The 24,339-nt window shown below is 43.3% G+C and overlaps 1 protein-coding gene across 2 annotated transcripts in view; it reads left to right on the top strand.

Annotated features, from left to right (window-relative positions):
• Positions 1 to 24,339, top strand: part of ICA1 (islet cell autoantigen 1) — a 216,271-nt gene that overhangs the window by 22,615 nt on the left and 169,317 nt on the right. For both annotated transcript variants that reach the window (XM_030201026.1, XM_030201035.1), the window contains exons 3-5: positions 357 to 528; positions 5,398 to 5,470; positions 14,640 to 14,763. In XM_030201026.1, coding sequence (XP_030056886.1) covers positions 357 to 528; positions 5,398 to 5,470; positions 14,640 to 14,763 — 369 coding nt within the window. The remainder of the gene's footprint in view (positions 1 to 356; positions 529 to 5,397; positions 5,471 to 14,639; positions 14,764 to 24,339) is intronic.

The following is a 24,339-nucleotide window of genomic DNA, read 5'->3' as shown; positions in this document are numbered from 1 at the left end:
GAGATAATATTGCTTTTTTAATGTGTTTGTCTGCTATTTCAATTAGAATATTTCAGTTGGCCTGGGTTTGGGACGAAGAAAAATTGCATGATAACATTGGCCAAGATTTACTGTGTCTTTTGTATGTTCCTTTTGTGTTGCTATTTGTCAGGACTCTGTATTAAGCTGTACAGTAAAGATAACAAGTCATTTTATCAGTGATACTGAGTTCATGTTTTGGGCTGCATATTTTAAATCTGTCATAAAATACAACTACATATACAGACAACAAGCAAATCTTAGCAAGTTTCTATTTGCCATTGTTTACAAATGCTTTTCAATGCAAGCTTTTTGTGACATTTTAAACTGGTTTTCAGTGGATATTCTAGAGAATTTTATGACCGGTATGCCCAAAGCCAAGAGAAGTCAGTGGTTAACAAGATGCAGCAGAAGTACTGGAAAACGAAGCAGACCTTGATTAAAGTCACGGGGAAGAAGGAAGACGAACATGTGGTTGCTTCAGATGCAGACTTGGATGCCAAATTGGAGGTGTGTAAGGAAAGTTCTTAATATGTGATGTACATAAGCAAAGATGGGACTCTAGTTATACTTGCTTATCAAATTCTTAACTGTTTTATTTGCAGGTACATCTACGGTACAGTGTTCTCTGTCTTTGTGCACATAATTTTTATCGCAGGTGTTTCTCTGTATCCAATAACGTTTACAATCAGTCAGCAATTAAAAATCTTGATTTTTTTTTCTTCCATGCTTTAACTTATGTCTGAAATTTGTTACTCAAATGATATATCTAAGGATTTATTACACCAGCCAATGTTTTCTTTGTGTTAAAAAAAACAAACAAAACTACTGAGCATGTAAGCCAAAACCAAGTGCAGTGGCCCAAAATAACTTGACATGTGTTAAACCTCCAAAGTGTCTTGTCCCCCGATATTAAGCTGGCCACTGTCAGCGTTTTTAAAAATGTTAACCATCGTCTGGCCATGTCCGAGCACCAGCACTGAATATTGGGGGCTAAATGTGGGCGGGCTGGGTGCTAGAAATTTTGCTGGTCTGGCTGATATTCAGCCGGGGCCCACATAAGAGTTATGTGACCTGGCTGAATATTGGGATGGGACCCACATCATTTTTTTGGGCCTACCTGTATACCTGATGGTCCAGTGGTGGTTGTTGATGGCAGAAACCCAGCTGCCTTGCTCCTTCCCCTTGCAGCGCTGTTCCAAAATGACTGCTGTGACCTCGAGAGAAGAAGGGGTCTCAGGGGAACCTTTAAAAAAAAAAAATTATGCAAGTTCAGTGCCGGCACCCGCATATTAAAGTGGCCTAATTTAGGACAGCTTTTGAGCTGTCCTAAATTAGACCACTTAGTTATGCGGGTTTAATTATGCATTGGGTGAAGAAACATTTTCTCTGATTTGTTTTAAATTTACTACACTGTAGTTTCATCGCATGCCCCTTAGTCCTAGTATTTTTGGAAAGCGTGAACACATCCACCTGTTCCACTCCACTCATTATTTTATATACCTCTATCATGTCTCCCCTCAGCCGTCTCTTCTCCAAGCTGAAAAGCCCTAGCCTCCTTAGTCTTTCTTCATTTTAGTCGCCCTTCGCTGCACCTTTTCCAATTCCACTATATCTTTCTTGAGATGCGGCGACCAGAATTGAACACAATACTCAAGTTGCGGTCGCACCATGGAGCGATATAACGGCATTATAACATCCTCACACCTGTTTTCCATACCTTTCCTAATAATACCCAACATTCTATTCGCTCTCCGAGCCGCAGCAGCACACTGAGCAGAAGGTTTCAGTGTATTATCGACTTCTGCTCAGTGCGCTGAATCCTAGAGACTATAGAAGTCTACATTTTGCCCAACCAACATTTATTTTATAGTAGTTGTCTTGGACTTTATCAAAGCTAGAGCTTTTCTTCCAGAGGACAGGATCCAAATTCTCATAACCTTTATTCAGACTATACAATCAGTGACCAAGGCCATGGCCAGAGCTTGATTATAGATATTAGGGCACATGGTTGCAGCTGTCCATGTTGTACCCTTATCTCATCTGAAAATGTGGTGTCCTCAGAGGGAACTCACGTTCCAGAGGCATCAACATTTCCTCTGCCATATTGTATACATCTTCCTGGCCTCAACTCCTGTTATGCTGGTGGATGCATAGATCCAACCTAACAGTGGGTGTGCCTTTTGCATATGGCAACATCTGATAGTCCTTACTGTAGTTTCCTCATTCCAAGGGTGGGGAGCTCATTAGCCAACCAACATTAGCAAGGAATGGAGCTCACATATGAGACAACACTTCATATCAACCACTTGGAGTCAGGGCAATCTCCTATGCTCTATGAATAGTCCTTCACTACTATTCACAATTCCTCTGTACTGATTCAGACTGCCAAACAGAGAGCGATGTTTTATGTGAACAAGCAAAGGGGCTCAGGCCTTTTTCGCCTTTGCCTAGAAGCAGTCAGAATCTGGGACACTGCAGTAACCAACTGAATCCTGATACAACCACTTTGCATACTCAGACCACAGAATCAGTTAGTTGTCAATATCAGCAGAATGCTTTTATCTTGCAAATGGCCCCACAATGTAGATATTCTGATGCTCTTCATCCGAGATTGGAGAATATTTCACATTGGCCCTTTACTGTGAAGAGAACACAAAGCTTCCTCAATACTATTCAATTCTTCTTCCTCCCTTATGTCTCGCATTAGAGGCACTAACAGTTCTGTAGATTTAGTTGTTTCTTTACGTCTACCCTCAAATTCTAAGAGTAATGTGCAAATTCCAGCAAAACAATTACCCATGGTCTTCCATAGCACTCTGCTGCTCTCAACAGAATTGGATCTGTCTCCTCTAGAATCTGTCGGTTCTACCTCCTTGCAAGCTACTCCAGTTCCCATCACTGAACAGGAGTACTAACTTCTTCAACCAAATCTCAAGTCCTCACAGCCTGGATATTAGAGCAGTCTCTAGCATCTGCTCTTGGTGTTCACAGCCTGTCCAGGACATCTTGATAGATGCTCTGAAGCTTTCAACTAGGTGACCTTATGTGCTCTAGTGGAAAAGTTTTTCAGTCTAGTGCTCTACTAATGGCCATGACCCTATTACATGCCCTTTGATGGCGATTCTTTAGTATACCATTAATATTGTCTTTGGTTTCAAACCTCTTCTATCAGAGTACATCTCAATGCACTAGCAGCATACCATACTCCATAATTGAAGCTGGTCTCACGCTTAATGAAAGACCTACTTTATATAAAACCTCCATTACAGTACCCCCCCCCCCCCCCCCCCCATGCCTTGGTATCTGAATCTGTCTCTTACTTCACTTATGAAATTTTGTTTTGAACATCTAGAAAAGTGTCTTTCAAATTCCTAACTTGAAAGTACCCTAGTAGCTATCACTTCAGCTAGAAGTAAACTTCAAGCATAGCCTAGTTCATCCTCTCAAAGTCATCCTTCAGACATATCTCAAATTTTTACGTAAGGTTGTCACTCCCACCTGAATGAAGAAGTGCTGCCAACCTTCTGTCCATATCATTCAGATGCTCAAGAGAAGGCACTTCATACTCAAGACTGTAAATGGGCTCTCATCTACTACTTGGAAAGAACTGTATCATTGAGGAATTCAACCTTGTTCATTTCGTATGATCCAAATAGAACCAGTAGGCCATTTCCAAAAAAAAAATCCTATCAAATGGCTTGCCTCTTGTATATAATTTTGCTATAACAAGTAGATGGTCCTTTCAGTTCCAAGGTCAAGCCATCAGATTGGAGCTACATCAGCCACAGTAACCCTCCTGAAATGCTGCCTCATTGACCATTATCTGCAAGGCAGCTACTTGATCCTCGCCTTATAATTTCACTGTGTATCATTGTTGGGATTAGGCTTCAGCTTCGGACAGTATCTTTTGATCAAGTGGTGCTGGCCAATCTGTCCTCAAGTAACAACTCTTGTATTTGACTGTTGGACTGCTGCAAGGATTAAGACATTTCAATACAGGCAACCGTAAGCTTGGGAGTCACCCGCTTGTTTACCTTAATCAATCCTGCTTGTAGACAGAAAAAAACAGTACTGCTTACCTGTAACAAATGTTTCCTGGCAATCCTCCCCACCTCTCCTGGAGCTGGCGCACTGGTTTGAACTTTGGAACTAACTGAAGAGATGAGAAGACTGCAGTGCAAAGGAAAGGCTGTGCATGCTCAGAACCCTATATTAAAGTTCTGACCTCTGGTAGAGTTCCACCCTGGCACCAGTGGATGATATCACCCACATGTGCCTTATCAGTCCTGCTGTCTATGGAAAACACCTTTTTTTCCCTCCTCTCACTTGTTCCTAGGATTTGTAAACTGCTTAGATACTTTATTCTGGTTGGCAGTATAGCGAATAAATATATCTATTACCTTTTAAAGGTGAGCCACATGGCTTTGCACACCCCCCCCCCCCCCCCGCCCCCATTTATTTAATTTTTACATTTGTCTTTCTTTCTTGCTCTCGTCTTCTGCATGTAACATGGGCAAGGGCATTGAAGTATGCTCTTATATATTTTTTTCATATATTACAACCATTTCTTTCTAAAAGTGGTCAAACAATTGCTATTTTTCTTCATAAAAATGATCTGGAAAGGTAGGGAGAGGGGTGAGAACCAAAAAAGCCCTGATTGAATTGCAGTCCATCGAAAGCCTGGAGGAATCCCAGTTTCTTGTTCTTCCCTCCATCTCTGTGATGATATGAGCCATAATTACGGTATGTTCCAACATGGCAAGTTAGGTTTTATGGGGCCCTTTTTGGAGTATTGTAAAGATACTCCATGGTTAAGCTTTTAAATATAAAATTTGTAATGGGCAGTAGGACATAAAAGAGTACCGGTACAGAGTAATAAAGAGGCCAGCAAAAACTTTGAAATGTTTGCAGTTTAAACTTTTTGTTTGTATATAATAAGCATCTCATCAAACAGCTGCCATAGCCAGTATGATATTCATTTCACACAGTTTTGTTTTGTTTTTTCAGTAAAGTGTACATCTCATTTTGCAAATTACCTTCAACCTCTTGCTCTCATATGATATGTTTCAGTCAGGAGATCAACTTAATGCATGCTTACAGTAATTTGCCATTTTTCTCATAAACAGATTGTTTATAACTTGTTGAGTTGCTGAAGTTTCAAGATATGGGTGTCCTTTTACTAAGGTGTGTTAATGGATTTAGCGTGCGCTAAATGATAAGAAGCCCATTGTATTCCTGTGGGCGGCATATTTAGCACATACTAAATCTGTTAGTGCACCCGAGTAAAAGGATCCCATGGTACAACATTTTTTCCATCTTTTTTAAACCATAGGCATTTCTTGAATAATTTGCATTTTTTTTTTTGTTTAATTTCAGCTGTTTCATTCAATCCAGAGGACATGCATGGAATTACTTAAAGTAATTGAACAATATCAAAAGAGGATTTGTTGTAAGTAATATGCTCATTTCAGATTTTAGTTTGGGGAACTATGAGATTAATTTGCCACCCATAAAAATAGCTATACTGGGTCAGACCAAAGATCCATCTAGCCCAGCATCTTGTTTCCAGCAGTGGCCAATCCAGGTTACGAGTACCTGGCAGGATCCCAGAAAGAAGCAAGATTCCATGCTTCTTACCCTCAGGGTAAGCAGTGACTTTCCCATGGTCTGCCTTAATAATGATTTATGGACTTCTTCCAATAATTTTCCAAACCTTTTTTTTAAACTCAGCTATGGTAACTGTTTTTACCTTCCTCCAGCAATGAGTTCCAAACTTTAATTATGTGTTGAGAGAAAAGCAAAATGTGTCCTCCTATTTGTTTTTAATGTACTACTTTGTAACGTTATGGTGGGTTCCCTGGTCTTACTTTTTGAATGAGTAAATGCAATCGATTCATGTTTACTTGTTCCATGCCACTAAAGATTTTATAGACATCTATCATATATCCCCTCAGCTGTCTCTTTTCAGTGCTGAAGAGCTTTTACCTCTTTAGCTTTTTCTCAAATGAATGTCTTCCCATTCCCTGAATCATTTTGATCATCTTTCTCTGTACCTTTTCTAATTCCACTATATATATTTTTTGAGATACAGCAACCAGAATTACCCACAGTACTCAAGGTATTGTGAAGAATTGTCATATTTTTAGTTTTGTTCTCTGCTCCTTTCCTAACAGTTCCTAACATTCTGTCTACTTTTTTGGCTGCTGCCCACATTGAGTAGAAGATTTCAACAGTGTAGGGTATAAGCAAAGATGGAATATATAGATAGGTTAGAGAGTAAGAGGAGTTAGAAAATAAGGTGACTAATTTAAAGAGATGATTAAATGTTATCTCAGCTAGGATAGGAGTGGATAAACATGTCCTGCTGTAGTATGTGCAGTCTGTGTCATTGTGTGTGTGTGTGAGATTAAGAGGTTAGTTACTTCTTCCATTAAAGGCCTGGTTGAAGAGCCAAGCTTTCACCTGCTTCCTGAAGTAGAGATAGTCTTGTGTTAAGCGGAGCCTTTCAGGGAGAGCATTCCAGAGTGTGGGGGCTACTCCGGAGAAGGGTCACATTCCAGAGTGTGGGGGCTACTCCGGAGAAGGATCACTTGCGGGTATCACATCGTGTAATGTCTTTTGGAGAGGGTGTGGTTAGGGATACCCCTTGGGAGGATCTTAGTGTCCTTGGAGGTGTGTAGAGGGTCATCCTGTTCTTCAAGTACGCGTGCCATTTCCTTTCAGGGCCTTGAAGATCAGACATAGAGTTTTAAATTTAACCCTGTATTGTACTGGTAGCCAATGAATTTTTTGCAAAAATGGTGTAATGTGGTCACATCACTTGGAACCTTCTGTGAGTCTTGCTGCAGCACTCTGAATCAATTGGAGCTGGCGCTAACCCTTTGTAGTCAGACTATTATAAAGTGCATTACAGTAATCCAGTCTTGATGTTATCAAGGCATGCACAACTGGGATAAGATTTACCTTCTCGATGTAAGGAGAGAGGCAGCATAATTGTTGTAAATAGTAGAAACAGCGCTTGAAGGTTGCTTGGATTTGGGGAATCAGATTAAGTTTCAAATCTATCTGTATTCTAAGGTTCCTGACTTGTGATTTGATGGGGAGTTCATACTTTCCAAAAGAGATTTTAATGTCAGGTACGTGTCCACTTGTGTTAAGGACCCAGAGAGGTTCGGTTTTACTTGGGTGCAGGCAAAGTTTGTTGTGTTTAGCCCATTCTAGAATTGATGTTAGACAGGTAATCAGTTTGTTCAGGGCCGTAGGTAAGTCAGGTTCAATGGGTATGAGTAGCTGCACATTATCCATGTAGATGTAGAACTGAGTGTCCATTGACCTAATCAGCTCAGCTAGTGGCTTGAGGTAGATACTGAATAGAATAGGTGACATTATTTATCCTTATAGTACCCCACAGGTCAGTGACTATGTTGGCAAAGAGGTGCTGCCAAACATTATGGTTTGTTGCCTGTCTGATAGGATCTGAACCACGCAAGTACTGTTCCATTGATACCTGTTTCTGCCAGTCATGCTAGCATGATATCATGATCCACGGTGTCAAAAACTGCTGAGAAATCTAGCAGTACTAACACCGAGGCAAATCCCCTGTCATAGGCAGATTCTGGGCAGGGCCCACTGTTATGCTCGTAAGTTATAGAATACTTTAAGTTATGTGCATATCTCTGGAGCATAGGCAAACAAACTTAATCCAGCTCTATGGCTGGCATAAATGTTTCCATCTAAACACATCCATATGTATCTCCCTGTTCAGCTAGTGTTCTATGAAGGAAATTAAACATTTATGTTCCTTTATAGAATAGGCTTCTACCAGGCACAGTTATAGAATTACCCTTCTATTGTGGAATCCAGCACTGTATAGTTTCGGTTATTCTTCCCTATGTTTAGCATTTTGCACTTGCCTATATTAAATTACATCTGCAATTTCAATACCCAGTCTTCCAGTCTCCTGGGTCCTCCTGCTGTTTCTCACAGTCTGCATGTGATTTAACAACTCGGAAGAATTTTGTGTCATCTGCAAATGTTTTCATTTCATTTATTGTTCCCATTTCTAGGTCATTTATAAATATATAATAAAGCACCAGTTTCCAGTACAAATTCCTGTGAAACTTCTCTATTTACCTTTCTTCACTGAGAGAATTGGCCATTTAACCCTATTCTCTATTTTCTGTCTTTTAACCGGATCATAATCCACAGAAGGATATTTTCTTCTATCCCATGGCATTTAGATTTCTTCAGAAGCCTTTCAATAGGGACATTGTCAATTTTTCTGAAAATCCAGATATACTATTTCAGATTGATCATTTGTATTGATATGTTTATTCATACCTTGAAATAAATCATAGCAGATTGGTGAGAAAAGACTTTCCTTGACTAAATCCGTGTTGACTATGTCCCATTAAACCATGACTCTGTTCAGTAATTTTGTTCTTTATAATAGTTTCTACCATTTTGACTGGCAGTGACATCATGTCTGTAGTTTCCAATATCTATTTTTCCTGGAACCCTTTTTTAAAAAATTGGCGTCATGTTGGCTACCCTCTAATCTTTAATGATAGGTTACAGATTTCTAAAAGTAGATGTGCATTTTCATTTTTGAGTTCTTTCAGTACTCTTATGTGTATACCATCTGGTCCAGGTGAATTGTTGCTCTTTAGCTTATTGATTTGGTTTATATATCTTCCATGTTTACCAACATTTGTTTGTTTCTATGAATCATCACTTTTTAAATATCACTTCTGACTTGGGTAGCTACTTTTTATCTTCCTCTGTAAAGAATGAAGCAAAAAATTCATTTAGTGTCTCTGCTATGGCCTTGTCAAATTTCAAGTTTATTTATACTTGTTTTTGATATGTAGTATATCATCTATGCAGTTTAAAAGTAGAAGATTAAAAGTATATTTAAAGGAAAGAACTCCAGTTTAATAAATAGGAAGGAATAGATATTAGATGATAGTTGTGCAACCCTCTGTACTGCAGTCCAAAAACTGCTGCTGCCCCTTAAAACTTAACAGCATATCTCTAACTATCTCTAACTATTCTATTTTAAATGTCTAGAAACATACTGTCTGAATTTCTCCCCAAGGATCCTTTTTCCCATCACAGAAAGATGTAGCCCATCATTACAGTACAGCCTGTAATTTTTCCACATATTACCCCACGCCCCTATGTGACTAAAACCTTCTTTACACCAAGACTCAAGCTACTTATTGAACTCCACTGTTTTGCGTAGTCTTTCTTCTCCCTTCCCCCAGGTGGGAATTACTTCAGAAAAAGCCACAGTCCAAACCAAAGATTTCAGTCCCTCCCCAAGCTTCTGGAATGCTCTCTGTGCTGTAAATTTGCTATTGTTGCCCAGGTCATTTGTCCCCAGGTGAATTACATCAATATTCGAAGCCTCACTCTCTTCTCAGATCACTTTCAGAATTTGGTTGGTACATCTGGTAGCTGAAGATCCTGGAAGGCATTTCACTAGGTTGGAACATAGGGAAGAATAAAGCAAATTATAGATGCTCAATGCTAGGTTCCACATTAGGAGTCACCACTCAGGAAAAGAATCTAGGTGTCATGGACAATATGTTGTTTGGTTAGAGTGCAGTGGCAACCAAAAAAGCAAACAAAATGTTAAGAATTATTAGGCAAGGAATAGAGAATCAATAAAGAATATCATATTGCCTCTATACTGCTCCATGATGTGACCATACTTTGAGTTTTGTATTCAATTCTGGTCACCACATCTCAAAAAGCTATAAAATTAGGAAAGTATAGAGAAGGGTGATAAGAATGATGAGGGGAATAGAATGATTCTCGTATGAGGAAAAGCTAATGAGGTTAATACTCTTCAGCTTGGAGAAGAGACAGCTGAGTGGAGCAAAATGGGTAAATGCAAATCAATTGTTTACTTTATAAAAAAGAAAAAAACCCAAAGACTGAGGGACATCCCATGAAATTACAAAGTAGTACACTGAAAAGATTACCTCAATGCATAGAAAATGTTGCCAAAAGATGTGGTACAAGCAGTTTGCGTAACTGAGTTTAGAAAAGGTTTGGACAAGTTCATGGAGAAAGTCAATACCATGTTATTAAGGTAGACCTTGGGAAAACCACTGCTTATCCCTGGGGGTAAGAAACATGGAATCCAGCTGTTTTTTGGGATCCTGCCAGGTACTTGTGACTTAGATTGGTCACTGTTAGTAAGAAGACACTGGGCTAGATGGATCTTTGGTCTGACCCAGTATGGCAGGTTTTTTTGCTCTTACCTATCTTTTGTAAGATATCATACTTTTTAAAACCTTGGTTCTCTCCTCCTATATGTGGACTGTAGTGTGTAATTCGTTTTTCTGCTGTATTTAAGCTGACATATTTGTTGTGTAATTTTATTTTTTTGATTTCTTATCAAAGTTTATTCTTTGTATCATTGAAATGCAAATTTAAAAAATATCATTAATAGTGCTATCAAATCTTTGGTGAAAGGGAATATACTATTCATTGTGTTTTATATAGCTAAATAGCTTGTTTTTTTGTTGTTTTTTAAACTTTTGATGACTTCATACCATCCAGTGTTAGATTTGAGGCATTTATAATTCTTTGGGGTTGATAGGTGGTTTAAGAGGTCAGGAGAGGCTTCTGCCTAGGGGCAGTGAAGTGCTTTTTTGTTTGGTGATGCTCTGCCCCTAAACACTACCATCCTAGTTGCCTCCTATGGCATTCAACATGTTTTTCCTTCTCTACTCCCTCCCCCTGCTTTCTTCAGCATCTCTCTCCTTCCCTTCCCCCTCCCCATTTGTGGTGTCCAGCATTCCAGCCTTGCCCCTCTGTCTTCAACATTTCTCTCCTTTCCTACTGTTACCATCCCTGCTGTTGCTGTCACTCACTGCTACGAGGTATTTATTATCTTACCTCACTCAAAGCTTGCTTGCTTCTGCTTCCTCCAGACTTTCATTTCAAAGGGGATGGAAGCCGGCTAGTCTTGAGCGTATTCAGATACTCAAGCGCCTCACACTGGGCCGGCTGTATATTGCCTCTGATGCAGCTGCCCCGGGGGAGCGAGGTAAGAGAATAAAGGCCTTGCAGGGAGAGGGGAAGGGTAGCAACTTTGTGGGTTGCTATGGCACCTGTGGCTCTCCCCCCCCCCCCCCCCCCCCCCCCCCCCCCCCCTGTTCTGACATCTATGCCTCTGCCTTCTTAAACCACTCTAAACATGCTAGGAGATGATATTCATCGGAGTGGCACTTAACCAAAAATGCTGCTGAATATTGATTCTGACTAGCACAGCATTTTCCTGTTTGTGCCGGAGAGGATCTGGGAGTTATGCGGTCACCAGCGATACACAGTGCCTGTGCCCAAATAACTAGCTAGGAAAGTTGGAGTGCACAAAAGGCAGTCTTGACTTTGTCTTGTGAGCTATATGGCTATGGCACTAAATATTGGCTGTTCTTGCATAATTTCAGGTGCTGCTGATGACCTGGATATGGCCTGGCACTGAATATCAAGGGTCTAATTTAGCTAGCAGCTGTCAGTGTTTAAAGAAATGCTGACTGCTGCTGGTTGAATATTGACCCTTTTGTCTGTTACCTAATGAGAAGATCCTATGTGTGACTTTGTCTCTTTAGGACATGTTTCTGTGAATTTGCTGATTATTTTTATTCTCTGAAGACAAACAGGCCCAGTTGTATTCTCACATGTGGGTGAAGCCATCCAGCAGAGCCTGATGTGGACTAGCGTATAGATGTTTCAAGAAACTTCTAGTGGAGTTCCACCCTTAATGCACAGGTACTTTTTCACATGACACGCGAGCACGGATCCCTCAGTCCTTGTTTTTCTGTGGAGCAGGGAAGACATGTCTTCACGCTCCCCCCCCCCCCCCCCCCCCCGTGCTTTTCTCTCTACTTTAGCAGTGCCTTCCCACACGAGTATTTTTCTCTCGTTTTTGTCTTAGTTCTTAGTTTTTTCGGTCATTCAAGTTTTCTTTCTTTTTTGCACTCAATAGGCCTGCTTAGGCCTGAGCACTGACCTTGATTTGGGCTTTGCCCCTTTTTATAATTGTGGAATTTAATTTGGCCATGATTCTTTTCTCAGTGTCCAAGAAGACCCCCAGTGGCTTCAAGAGGTGTTCCCAATGTAATCGGATGATTTCAGTGACTGACCCACACGCTGCACTCTTGATGCGTCGGGTGCCTTGGGCCTAACTGTGACCCTACCTCCTGTTCTCCCTGTTTGAAAATGCAGTTGAGGACACAGAAGGTGCATCAGGTCCAGAAGGAGAGACTTTTTGGCTCCTTGAAGGCCAATCCATTGACATCGGCACCAGAAACATCGACCTCGATGGCTGCCCAGATATCAGCTACCACTCAGAGTGCACCAACAACAAGGAAATTTCCACCTCCCTCAATATCGGGTGCTGATAGTCGGCCATGGGCCTGGTCAGCATCGGACCAAACACCAAGGATGTGTATGGGTTTGACATTGTCCTCTTCAACACCGGTGGACTGTGATGCTCAGCGTTGGGGGAAGCCCAAGAAGCACAAGCATTGGTCCTCTTCGACACACAGCGCTGGGAGTGCCGGGGCATCGACATCACCAGCACCTGAGGAACTCTCCCCCTCCTTGATGGAGGTCCCTGTGCACCAGTCTCCAGGCAGCCAGGTTTCCACTTCCAGTTCACTAGCTCCGGCTCCTTCACAGGCTCTCTGTGGCTTCCCAGGCTTTGCCAATGCCTACCTTCGATGAGCGGTATTGAGCCATACTCAGGGAGGCACTGGCGCAGATGCTACAGCTATACGCCACTTAGGTATAGAGGGAGCTTATGCCAGCTGCAGCTCAGCCCCAGCTTCTTCCTGAGACTCCTACCTTGCCTGTGGAGCAGTCTTCGGCACCCTGATAGATGTCTGCGTCGACCCATGCAGTATCGTTCTTGACATTGGAGGAGGAAGCTTCCCCAGAGTGTGAGGATGGGTCTGTACCCCGGCACCCTTTGGGGCATGGGCATGGTCCCACTGAGCTGGGGCAGGCAGACTTGTCCTGTTCAATCTGAGTACTTTGAGGAGTCTGATTGGGACCGCTCATGGAACTCGGAAGAGGACCCTCGTCGTTTCTTGGAGGAAGAATCTTATGGGGTCCCTTCTGATCCCTCCCTACCTCAGGAGAGATGTATATCTCCACCTAAGGGTCTCTTTTTCCTTAGGTTTTGTGAAAGAGATGGCTTCGGCCATCCCATTTAAGTTGGAGACGGAGGAGGAACCCAGGCCAGAGTTGCCTCCTAAGGAAAGGATCACGGTTTCATTGCAGTCTATCCTTGAAGGTGCACTGATGAAGAACTCGGAATCTCTGCTCTCAGTGCAGGTTGCACCTAAGATGGTGGATATGCAGTACTGTATCGAGAGGGCTCAGTTACCTCACCACACTTTGGTAGTCAAGTCTGCCCTCAAATGAGCTAGGAGTTCCAGAACTTGTGCTTTAGCTTCCCCAGGTAGAGAGGCTTGGACACTAGACTTGTTTGGGAGGAAAGTTTATCAGGCCTCTATGCTTATTGCCCGCATCCAGTCCTACCAGCTCTACACAAGCATCTATTTGTAGTCTTTGCTATGCAGTATGCTTAGTCTCGTTCCCTCTGGAGCAGGCCACTGAGCTTCGCCAGTTGGCTGGTAAGCAGCTGGAGTGCAGTTGTAGTGCAGAAAGTATCTTGTCAGGCCCTTATACTTTTTCAGTGTGAATTTGAGATAGAATTTTTTATATATTTTACATTTAACGATTATTTTGTTTGATGAAGTAGTACAAAAATGAGAACAAATGACAATTAGAAAAAAGTTATTGTTTGTTTTATAGAGGATTTTGGACCATGGATGCAAATGATTGATAACATACAGTAGACTCAAAGACTTGACATAGCTTTGTGCTATAGGAGATCTGATAGCCTTGCCAGTGATGTATATCTGATGTTTCCATTCTCCTTTCCTCTTTTTAGGAATGTCACAGTAGTTTTGAGTAGGATATCCAACATGACAACTCGTTCAGTCACACATAATCCATTTGGTGTCTAGAATCGAACTCCATCCTCCAAGACCCAGTTTTCTTATGTTCCAGGCTGCACATTTACAGTTAGTATGTATATGGTTTTAGGTTAATTGATTTGGAGGCAACATTTCGAGTCTCATCATTGTTTTCGGTGAGCCAGATAGCTAGAGATTCCCAAATGTGAGAATACCACTGGGTCTACTTGTCCTTGGAGAAGGCGAAGTTACTCACCTGTAGCAGATGTTCTGACAGGACAGTAGACCAGGTATTCTCACAGACCCTCCCACCTCCCCTAGGAATTGTATTCCTTTAGCTATATTACTTGACTGAGGGACCCATGCTCACATATTGGACAGGAAGACACCCACATATGAACGGTGGGACGCTACTAGAATTTTTATGAAACATCTATACGCTACTCAGCATCTGAACCGGTCTCTGTCAGATGATTTATTTATTGATTTGTTTTAAATTTTTCTAACCCCCTTACAACTGAAGTGGCTACCATAATAACACCACTCACATGTGAGAATACTTGGCCTGCTGTCCTTGGAGAACATCTGCTACAGGTGAGTAACTTTGCTTTTTCTCAGTTTTGTCTCAGGACGAAAATGAGCTAGGAAAATTCCTTCGATCACAAGGTTCTCAAGATAAGACCAGAGCTGGGAAAATGATGCAGGCTACTGGAAAAGCCCTCTGTTTTTCATCTCAGCAAAGGTATAGTAGGTTGTAATCCATTCTTTTCGTCACACGTAGAGCTGTAAAAGTGTGGGTACTGGTTTGGTCACAGATTATTTGGTTTTGGGAGGGCTTTGTCACATTAATTTGTGGAGATACAGCTTAGGTGGTTTAACTTTTAAACACTTTTTAGTAATTGATGGCAGATAAAAACTTGCACAGTCCATCCAGTCTATCCAACAAGCTGGCTAGAGCCAAGCCTGCCATTCCATGTGTGCCTCAGCCATCCATGCTTAAACAGTGGTTGTCAAGTCTTCACCGTGCCAACCATATAGGCAGCCAAACATGATGGAAATTTTGGTTATAACATATATCATCCCCAGTATTGCTGACAGTATTCAACTTACTAGTCAAAATGTCTCCCCCTCTCTCCTGAGCTGCATAGCACCCTCATTTGCAGCACATGACAATAAAGTGATCTACATCACTGGAGTTGTCGAAACTTCACCTGTCTTTTTGCCATTTGTGGGACACAACTGTATAGAAGTCTGTCCGGCATCAGCCTCAGTACCCCCGTGCTGGATTTGATGAATCTTCTATAGCAGTGATTCCCAAACCTGATCCTGGGGGCACCCCAGCCAGTCAGGTTTTCAGGATATCCACAATGAATATTCATGAGAGAGATTTCCATGCACCGCCTCCATTCATGTAAATCTCTCCCATGAATATTCATTGTGGATATCCTGAAAAACTGACTGACTGGGGTGCCTCCATAATCCGCAATTATAACTCCTGTCCTAAAGGATTTAAAACAACCCAGAACTCAGGTGTCCAACTATAGGCCTGTGGCCTCGATTCCATTTTTTACCAAGTTGATAGAAGGTTTGGTGACATTACCTTTAGATTTGTACATTGTTCTTCACATTTCCCAGTCAGGATTTTGTGTTCTTTTCAGCACTGGAGCAGTAGTAAGTTCCCTTTTGGATCATTTAAGAATACTTTTGAGTAAAGGGAAAAGTGCTTCATTTCTCTAGTTCGACTTATCAGCTTTTGATTTGGTAGATCATACCCTCCTCTTACAGTACAGGATATAGGAATTACGGGAAATGTCCTAAATTGGTTTGTTTCCTAACTAAAAGATCATACAGGGTTAAATGGAACGGCGGTTTATCTTCCCAATAGTCCATGCTCTCCCCTGTACTGTTCAAAGTATTTTTATGATCTCTTGGTTCTCAGAAAGAAATGGTTTCCTTCATTATATCTATGCTGATGATATCTCGTTGTTGATCCCACTCCACTCAGTTATTAACGTCAGTCTCTCTAGAATTTATTCTTGTATTGATCTATTGGAGAATGGATTCGTTATCATAAGTTAAAACCTAACACTCTAAACTAAAATTTTGTGTTTTTAATACTAAACCAGAGCACATTCCTAAAACTATTACTGTTAATCAATTTTGCCTTTCTAAAGTCATTAAAATCTTGGGCATTCAGGTTGACAGTGTTATTTCCGCGGAAGCACAGATAAACACTCTAGTTAAGAAATGCTTTTTTTTCATGAGAAAGTTGTGCAGTATTCGGAAATATTTTGAAACAAATCAATTTGAGCGCTTATTACATGCTCTTGTATTATCCTGACTACTGAAATTTAGTGTATTTAGGTTGTGCGAAGGGGCTGCTGAAGAGACTTCAGACCATTCAGAACACGGCCGTACGCCTAATATTTGGATTATCCAAATACGAGAGCATTTTGTCATTGTATGTCAAGTTACATTTGTTACCGATAGAAGCCAGAGTCACTTTTAAACTGGCTTTTTTTTTTTAAGTGTTACGTGGCCTGTAATACTTTTTTTCTCATTTTTGTTTTCTTGCTCACTCCAGAGCCAGAAGATTTGGTAATGCCAGTTTTTTTTCCCTTCCCTTCATCTAAGGGTAAGAAACGGTTAATGCTGTTTGAGGATTTGTTGGCATTCCAAGCAGCTAGACTGGAAGGATTTTGTTGGAATTTTTTCATTTTCTCAATCATATCTTTCTTTTAGAAAAAGGCTAAAACATGTTTATTTAAAATAATATTTATTAGAGGATTGTTTTTTAACTATCTTTCTATTTGGGTCACGTAATTTTTCAGATGCTTGTTTTATTATTTGGTTTATGTAATTCCTAGAGGTTTGTTCTGGTCTCTTAGTCCTTGTGACCTGCTTAGAACTGAAAGGTGGTAGTGGGATACAAGTCTAATGTAATCTAACCACTATTCCATTACTTTACTTCCCAGTATTCCAGGACATGTGGGTAATGTCCATTGACCAGTAGGTGGAGATAGAAAACTCAGAACTGAGCTGTTCCATATCTACTCAGCCAGCCAGCCCAGTTCTCCAGAATTTTCTATCTCCAGCAGGTGGATGGATATACATGCTTTTCTGCTCCTGGTTCAGAAGCCCTGCTCCTGGCCCAGTTGGTCAACTGGTCTCCCAGTCGAGCTTGGCGGGTGAAGGTCTAGTGGGAGTCATATGTGGTGGTGCCAGATCCCTGTCTCTGGTCCCTGCTGAAACCCTGCCCACTCTGCTTTCCTTTCTGCTCTCTAGTGCTGCCTGACAACTTTAAAGCGGTACCAAACAAAAAAAAAAGGAAATAGGGCTCTCCATCACAGCAGCTTCCTGGGACATGGAGCAGGGAGTGCAGAACTGTATTCCTGTGCAGCTCTGGGATGGCCCCCAGTCCGGGGGTCTGTGAGGTGAGAGGTGTCTCAGGGGTGAGAGCAGGCTGGGGGGTGGTGTGCCCTGCCTTGGAACCATAGTGGAGGAGTGCTCGGAGCTGATTTCAGCGGTTTGAAAAAAAAAAAGGCGTGATGTCTTCTCGCTTGGTGTTTGCTATCAGGGTTCAGCAGTTCCCGCCTGTGGGGTGATTGGCGGTACGGCGATGTCTTCTCTAGACTCCCCTTCACAGTAGGATGGCTTTTTTTGTTTAAAAAAAATTTCCCAAAAGGAAGCAGCAATGCAGCACAGGTGCTGGGGCGCCAGTGGGGGGGGGGGGGGGGGGGGGGGAGGGGGGGAGTTCTCCTGATGTCCGAGGAGGCTGGGTGTGGCTTCTATCTAGCGTATCTCTGTTTGCTCCTGGCCTGGGTGTACAATTGAGCAGCTGCTCCTTCCTTAGGCTGCAGCTCCCCTGCCTTTGGCAGTGCTGAGTCAATGCTAGGGTCAGTCCCGGTGGTGGCCTCCTTCCTTTGATTTAAGCTGAGGTAGATCCTGGATGCACCTTGGAAGGCTGGCGTGCCACTAGTTCTTCAGGTTAAAAAAAAAACCTCAAGATAGCTGTGCGAGCTAGGCCGCTTGGCTCTGTCTGGCACTTTGGGTTCCTTGGGGGCTGTCGGCATTCCTGGAGGTTTGGGCTGCGGGTCCCATTTGGGTCCTTAAGTCGGCCCCTTGCCCCCTCCTCCCATTTTCAGGCCACTGCACTTTGTGCCTTCTCCTAGTCTGTCTATGCAGTCCTCTGGGGCTGTAGTAGTCGCCCAAGGGCTTCAGCCTCTTGTGGTTTTCTTCCCGATGTGGTCTTTCTTTTTTCCAATGGTAGGCTGTCCATAAGCACTCAGCTCCCTTTGCATATGCCCGGATATGGCCTACATTTGAGGGCTGGTGCGTGGAGCAGAGTTTGTTTCTCTTCTTTCACTCTGATCTTGGTGTGGCCTTGGATTCTTTGCTAGTCCAGTGGCTCCCTTGTCTTGTTCTTGGGGCCGGCTGTGGCATTCTTCCTGGACTTTCCATATGGAGCAGGACCCTTCTGGAAAGGGGTGGATCACCTTCAGAACCCCTTTCAGGCTTCGTCTTCGTTATGGTTTCTGTACCTTGTGTTGCGGACTCTGCCGCATCTGTCATTTGGCCCTCTCCAGAAGGCCAGCGCAGTGGTTCACATGTTGCAGAAGGTGTTTCTGATGTCTCTTACCTCAGTGATCTGGAGTGTGGAGTTCCGGGTGCGGTAGTACTAGGGCCTGTTCTTCCATTGCCAGAGGCTGGGGCAGTGGTGTGCTGGAGCCGGCTCGCAAGAGCCGTTTGTTAGTTTTTTAAGAATTTTGAGAGCCGGTTGTTAAAGCAGCTACTTTAACAACCGGCTCCCAAAATTTAGGCTTGTCGTGCCTCTTCTTGATGTCCTCCTTCCCTGTGGCTTGCTCAGCATGTCTCAACATCTCCCCCCTACCCGATGCAGCTCCGCTTCTTGCAGCGTTTTTTTTTTTCAGTGGTGCCGGCCGGCAGGCACAGTCAGAAAAAGCAGGTTGCTTCAGCCAATCCTGGGGACTTTTCTTCAGCCTGTCCCGCCCCCGGGACAGGCTGAAGAAAAGCCCCAGGATTGGCTGAAGGAGCGTCAGCAAATGTTCGCATCAAGCTGCAGTTGGAGCAGGACGGGTGGGCCGCTGCTTCCCGGTACTCCAGGACATGCCCACGACCCAACCCCGCAGGTGACAGCTCAGTAGTCGCACTGCAGCACAGCCAAAGAGCTCCAGCAGCAGAGGCAAAGCGGCGAACCCCGGGAAAGAAAGTCCTATCAGCCTCTCTGCCTCTTCTTTCCGGGGAAAGGAAACTGAACTCAGCAAGCAGGAGCAACACAGCTGACCTCTGCCGCTGCTGCAGCGAGAACAGCATGTCCCACTTGCAAATCTTTCATTCCACCCCCTGGAGCTACAGAGGCAGGGAAACTAGGGGAGGGGAACGCCGGCACCAAGCACTTTTTCCAGCTTGCAGACCATACGGAAAGACTAAAACAAACAAAAACTAAGAAACAAATTCTGGACTGCAGGGCCAGACGGGGAGATAAAGTTGCTTGGTTACGGTGTTAATTCTCTTGAAACGAGTCGAAAGTACATATAAGGTGCTATCTTTTAACCTTTATTTTTGTATTTTCTTTTGGTTTTTATGTAGTGAGTCCAATTTAAAAGGCTGCATCTTTAGCTAGTACTTAGTAAAGACGAGCAGGAAACGTAGAGCTTATCTGGTGCTTTAACCTGAATATTTAAAGGGATACAGTCAAGAAAATTGATAAAGGCCAGCACCAGAGAAGGAGCAGCTTGCAGGGAGGGCAGTAATTATACAGCCTGGGTGAACCAGGGAAATTAGTAGGTCAACTGAAATGATCATTTATTGGTGCAACCACGAATTTCCAGAATCCACCTTTCACTTCTGTTTATTTTTACATAGCAGCTAGACTAGATTATTGTTGTTTAATGGGAGTTCTGAGATGAGGGAGGAAGGAGAGAGAGAGAGAGTAATGCATTACCCCCCCCCCCCCCCCCCCCCCCCGCAGTCCACCTCTGCGCCCTCCCCTGCAAGCCCCTCCCCTAAATTGCAGGGCGGGAAGAGAGCCTGTTGTTAAAAATTTACCAGCACACCACTGGGCTGGGGTCTCTGTTTGGTCCGTCCCTCCCTTTCTGCCTTGGTTGGTTTCAGTGTTCCAAGTCAGTTGGTCAGCGTGTCATCTGGCGTTTCACTGGGATGGTGCGTTTCACCTCCCTGAGGCTTCTTGGTTGTTGTCGGAGTTGTTTGTTCTGCCTTGAGGCTTCTCCTTCCTTCTAAGGTTTGGTTTGTCTGTTCAGCCCTTTTTGGGGTGACAGAGTTTGAGTCTTATGGCGTCCTTGGTCACCTTTGCCTCTTGGTTGGTAGGGACGCTTATTTCAGCTGTCTACGTGCCAGATGGCGGCATCCTGGGTGGTATCCACCTTGTTGGCCTGGCGGCTTTTGGCAGAGTAGCGACATGGTTGTTGCTGCATGTGTTTGCTGGGCTTTTCAGTGGATATTGTGGCCATTCAGCAGGGGCAGGCGGGGCGGCGGTTCTCCAGGTGGCGGAGCTGGGGTCTCATCCTGTTTAGGGATTGCTTTTGAATATCCCATACATCCTGAAATAGTGGGGAATAACATAATGAAAGGAGAAATTAGGGCTTACCTAATAATTTACGCCTCTCCAGTACTATGTAAGCCACATTGAGCCTGCAAATAGGTGGGAAAATGTGGGATACAAATGCAACAAATAAATAATAAATTTTCTTTCCATTAGTTATTCCAGGAGCCCCTTGGACCTATTTCGGCGACAGGCTTTACAGTTTATGCATGAGCTGTCGCTCTTTTGCCTATTTCTAAGGACTCCGGGGACCTTCCAGGAGTCTGGTTGTTTGGTGTAAAGTTGTTGTAGAGGTTTTGGATGTTATTCCTTCTGTTTGTTTAGGTAAATACTGGAGAACTGGGCTGGCTGGCTGAGTATATATTAGACAGCTCAGTTCTGAGTTTTCTATCTCCACCTGCTGGTCGATGGACATAACTACCCACACGTCCCGGAATAGTGTGAAGAACTAATGGAAAGAAAATTATCAGGTAAGCCTTAATTTCTCCTTCTACAGTCTTTTGCCATTTGCGGGACACAGACCGTAAAAGTCTGTCCAACATTGGCCTTGGTTCCCCCTATGCTGGGGATGCCAGATCTTCTTCAGTCTTTACCAGTTGTGGGACACAGATCATAGAAGTCTCTCCAGCTTCAGTTTTAGTTCCCACTACTCTTGCTTAATATAACACCTCAACAGCCAGGTTGCATTTCTATCCTCTTTCTATTTAGGTATCCCTGGTGTCTATCCCACACAATTTTGAGTTCACTCACCATTTTTGACTCTGCCACCTCTTTAAGAAGAGCGTTCCAGGTGTCCACTACCCAAGAATTTCCTAACATTACTCCTAACCCTACCTCCCTGAAACTTCAATTCATTTCCTCTAGTTCTACCACCACTACATCTCTAGAAGAGGTTTATTTGTATATTAATACCTTCCAAGTACTTAAATGTCTGTATCATATCACCTCTCTCTCTCCTTTTCTTTAGTTTATGTCCATGTGTTTCCTTACCTGGACGATTGGCTGGTGAAGAGTACGTCAGAGGACAGTGCTCGGGAGTCCGTGCAGAGGACTATGTGGGTGCTCGAGCTACTAGAGTGCATTTTAAACTACCCCAAATCCCACCTTTGCCCTGCCCAGAAATTGGAATTCATTGGAGCCCTGCTCGATATGCAGAAGGTTCAAGCCTTCCTCTCATGGTTGAGAGCAGACATTCTAGTCATGTAGATGGGCTTCATGCTCAAGTTCCTTGGTCTGCCCAGGAAGCGGATCTCCAGATCAATCTCCTGGAGCTTCAAGTGATCTGGAATGCTCTAAATGCTTTCAGAGATTGTCTGTCTTACCAAATTGTACTCATTCAAATGAACAATCAGGTTGCCATGTATTACACCAACAAGCAGGGGGGCACCGGATCACGTATTCTGTGTCAGAAGGCTGTCCAGATGTGGCGTTGGGCTCGCCAGCATGGCATGTTCCTTCGAGCCACTTATCTGGCGGCAAAAACAACATCCTGGCCGACAGACTGAGCAGGATTATGTAACTGCACGAGTGGTCTCTTAACATAGGCATTGCCCTAGAGATCTTCCGAACTTGGGACACCCCATCGGTGGATCTCTTTGCCACTCACGTGAATCAGAGTCCCTCAGTTCTGTTCCAGGCTTCAGGCCCACGACAGACTAGTGTCTGATGACTTCCTCCTTCATTGGGGTACAGGTCTCTCATGGGGAAGATTTTTCTGAAACTCAAGCAAGACTGCAGGACCATGATTCTGATAGCCTCTTACTGGCCTCAGCAGATCTAGTTTCCTCTTTTTCTGGAGTTATCCTCCGAAGAACTGTAGAGAGCGAGTGTTTTCCGACCCTCATTATGCAATCATGCAGAACGAGGAATCTCTTCTGCATTCCAGCATTCAGTCTCTGGCCCTCACAACTTGGATATTGAGAGCCTAGAATTTGCTTAATTGGGTCTGTCAGAGGGTCTCTCCCGGGTCTTCCTGGCTTCCAGGAAAGGTTCCACTAAGAGATGATACTCTTAAGTGGAGGAAGTTTGCCGCCTGGTGTGAGGGCAAGGCCCTAGATCCTATTTCCTGCCCTACACAGACCCTGCTTGAATACCTTCTACAGCTTTCTTAGTCTGGCCTTAAAACCAACTCCCTAAGGGTTCACCTTGGTGCGATTAGTGCTTATCAATGTGTAAGCCCGTCTCTGGACAGTCTCTTGTTTGCTTCATGAGAGGCTTGCTTTTGTCAAAGCCCCCTGTCAAACCTCCACTTGTGTCATGGGACCTCAACATCATTCTCACCTAGCTGATGAAAGCTCCTTTTGAGCCACTGGATTCTTGTTATCTGAAGTACTTGACCTGGAATGTCATTTTTTTGTGACTGTTACTTCAGCTCGCAGGGTCAGTGAGCTTCAGGCCTTAGTAGTGGATGCACCTTATATTAGGTTTCATCACAACAGAATAGTCCTCCGCACGCACCCTAAGTTCCTACCTAAGATTATGTTGGAATTCCATCTGAACGAGTCGATTGTCTTGCCAACATTCTTTCTCCTACCTCATTCTCATCCTGGTCAGAGAGCCTTGCTTACCTTGAACTGCAAGCGAGCATTGGCCTATTACATGGAGGGGACTGGGCTTATAGACAGTCCATCCAACTTTTTGTTTCTTTTGATCACAACAGGATGGGGGTAAGCATCGGGGAAAAGCACAATCTCTAATTGGCTGGTAGAATGCATTTCTTTCTCTTATGCCCAGACTGGGCTGACCCTGGAAGGTCATTTCAAGGCTTACAATGTCAGAGACACGGTTGCATCAGTAGCCCATTTGCAGTCAGCCTCCATTGAAGAAATTTGCAAGGCTGCAATGTGGTCTTCAGTCTACATATTCATACCTCACTACTGCCTTGAGCAGGATACCCAACGTGACAGTCGGTTTAGACAAACAGTACTGCGGAATCTGTTTGGGGTCTAGAATCCAACTCCCTCCTAGGTCTGTTTTAATCTGTTCTAGACTGCACTCTCACTCAGTTTGTATATAGTTTCAGGTTGATCTGTGTTCTTTTCTTGCCGTTGCAAGGCCCAATTGACCAGTGTTGATTGTTTTCAGTGAGCCTAGTTGCTAGGGTTTACCGCAAAGAAACAGAAGAACAGCAACCCTTGCAGTCACACAAACAAGTCAAACATAGTGAGAGTGACAAATGATTGAACAGTAGACAATGTTGAATGTATGGTTGCTTTATTTTAACATTTGAGATTTGACATGATCCATGCGTTGGCCAAAAAAGACCTTTCTCAGGAGTCTTCTATTGGATGTATGGAATTCTTAGCTACCCTCTGCAAAACACATATGATGTATACCTTGCTGCTCGCATCTCATTGAAAAATCGTAAACGCTGGAACTGTCCAAACTGGCCAACACTGGTCGAGTTATCCACATGTGAGCATATAAGGCCTGCTGTCCTCGGAGAATACCTGCTACAGGTAAGTATCTTTATGCGTCATAGAAACTATACCAAACATTCTGGATGAGAAATAGGTGCAGGTTAATGCTGATATTGGGGATCACGTCTTGATACAGCAGTTCCAGCAAAACTTTGGCCATAGTTGTACCTTTCACTTAAGCCAAGTTTGCTTTTTTTTTTGTTTTTTTTTTTTCTTTTTCTCTTAGTCACATTTTCTGGTTACATCAAAATTGAAGACAAATGGAAATTCAGTCGATTTTTGGAAGGGCTTTTTATGCCTGTGAAGAGTGACACCT

Source organism: Microcaecilia unicolor, chromosome 1, assembly GCF_901765095.1.
Source record: "Microcaecilia unicolor chromosome 1, aMicUni1.1, whole genome shotgun sequence".
NCBI lineage: Eukaryota > Metazoa > Chordata > Amphibia > Gymnophiona > Siphonopidae > Microcaecilia > Microcaecilia unicolor.
This window is presented reverse-complemented; position numbering and strand designations above follow the sequence as displayed.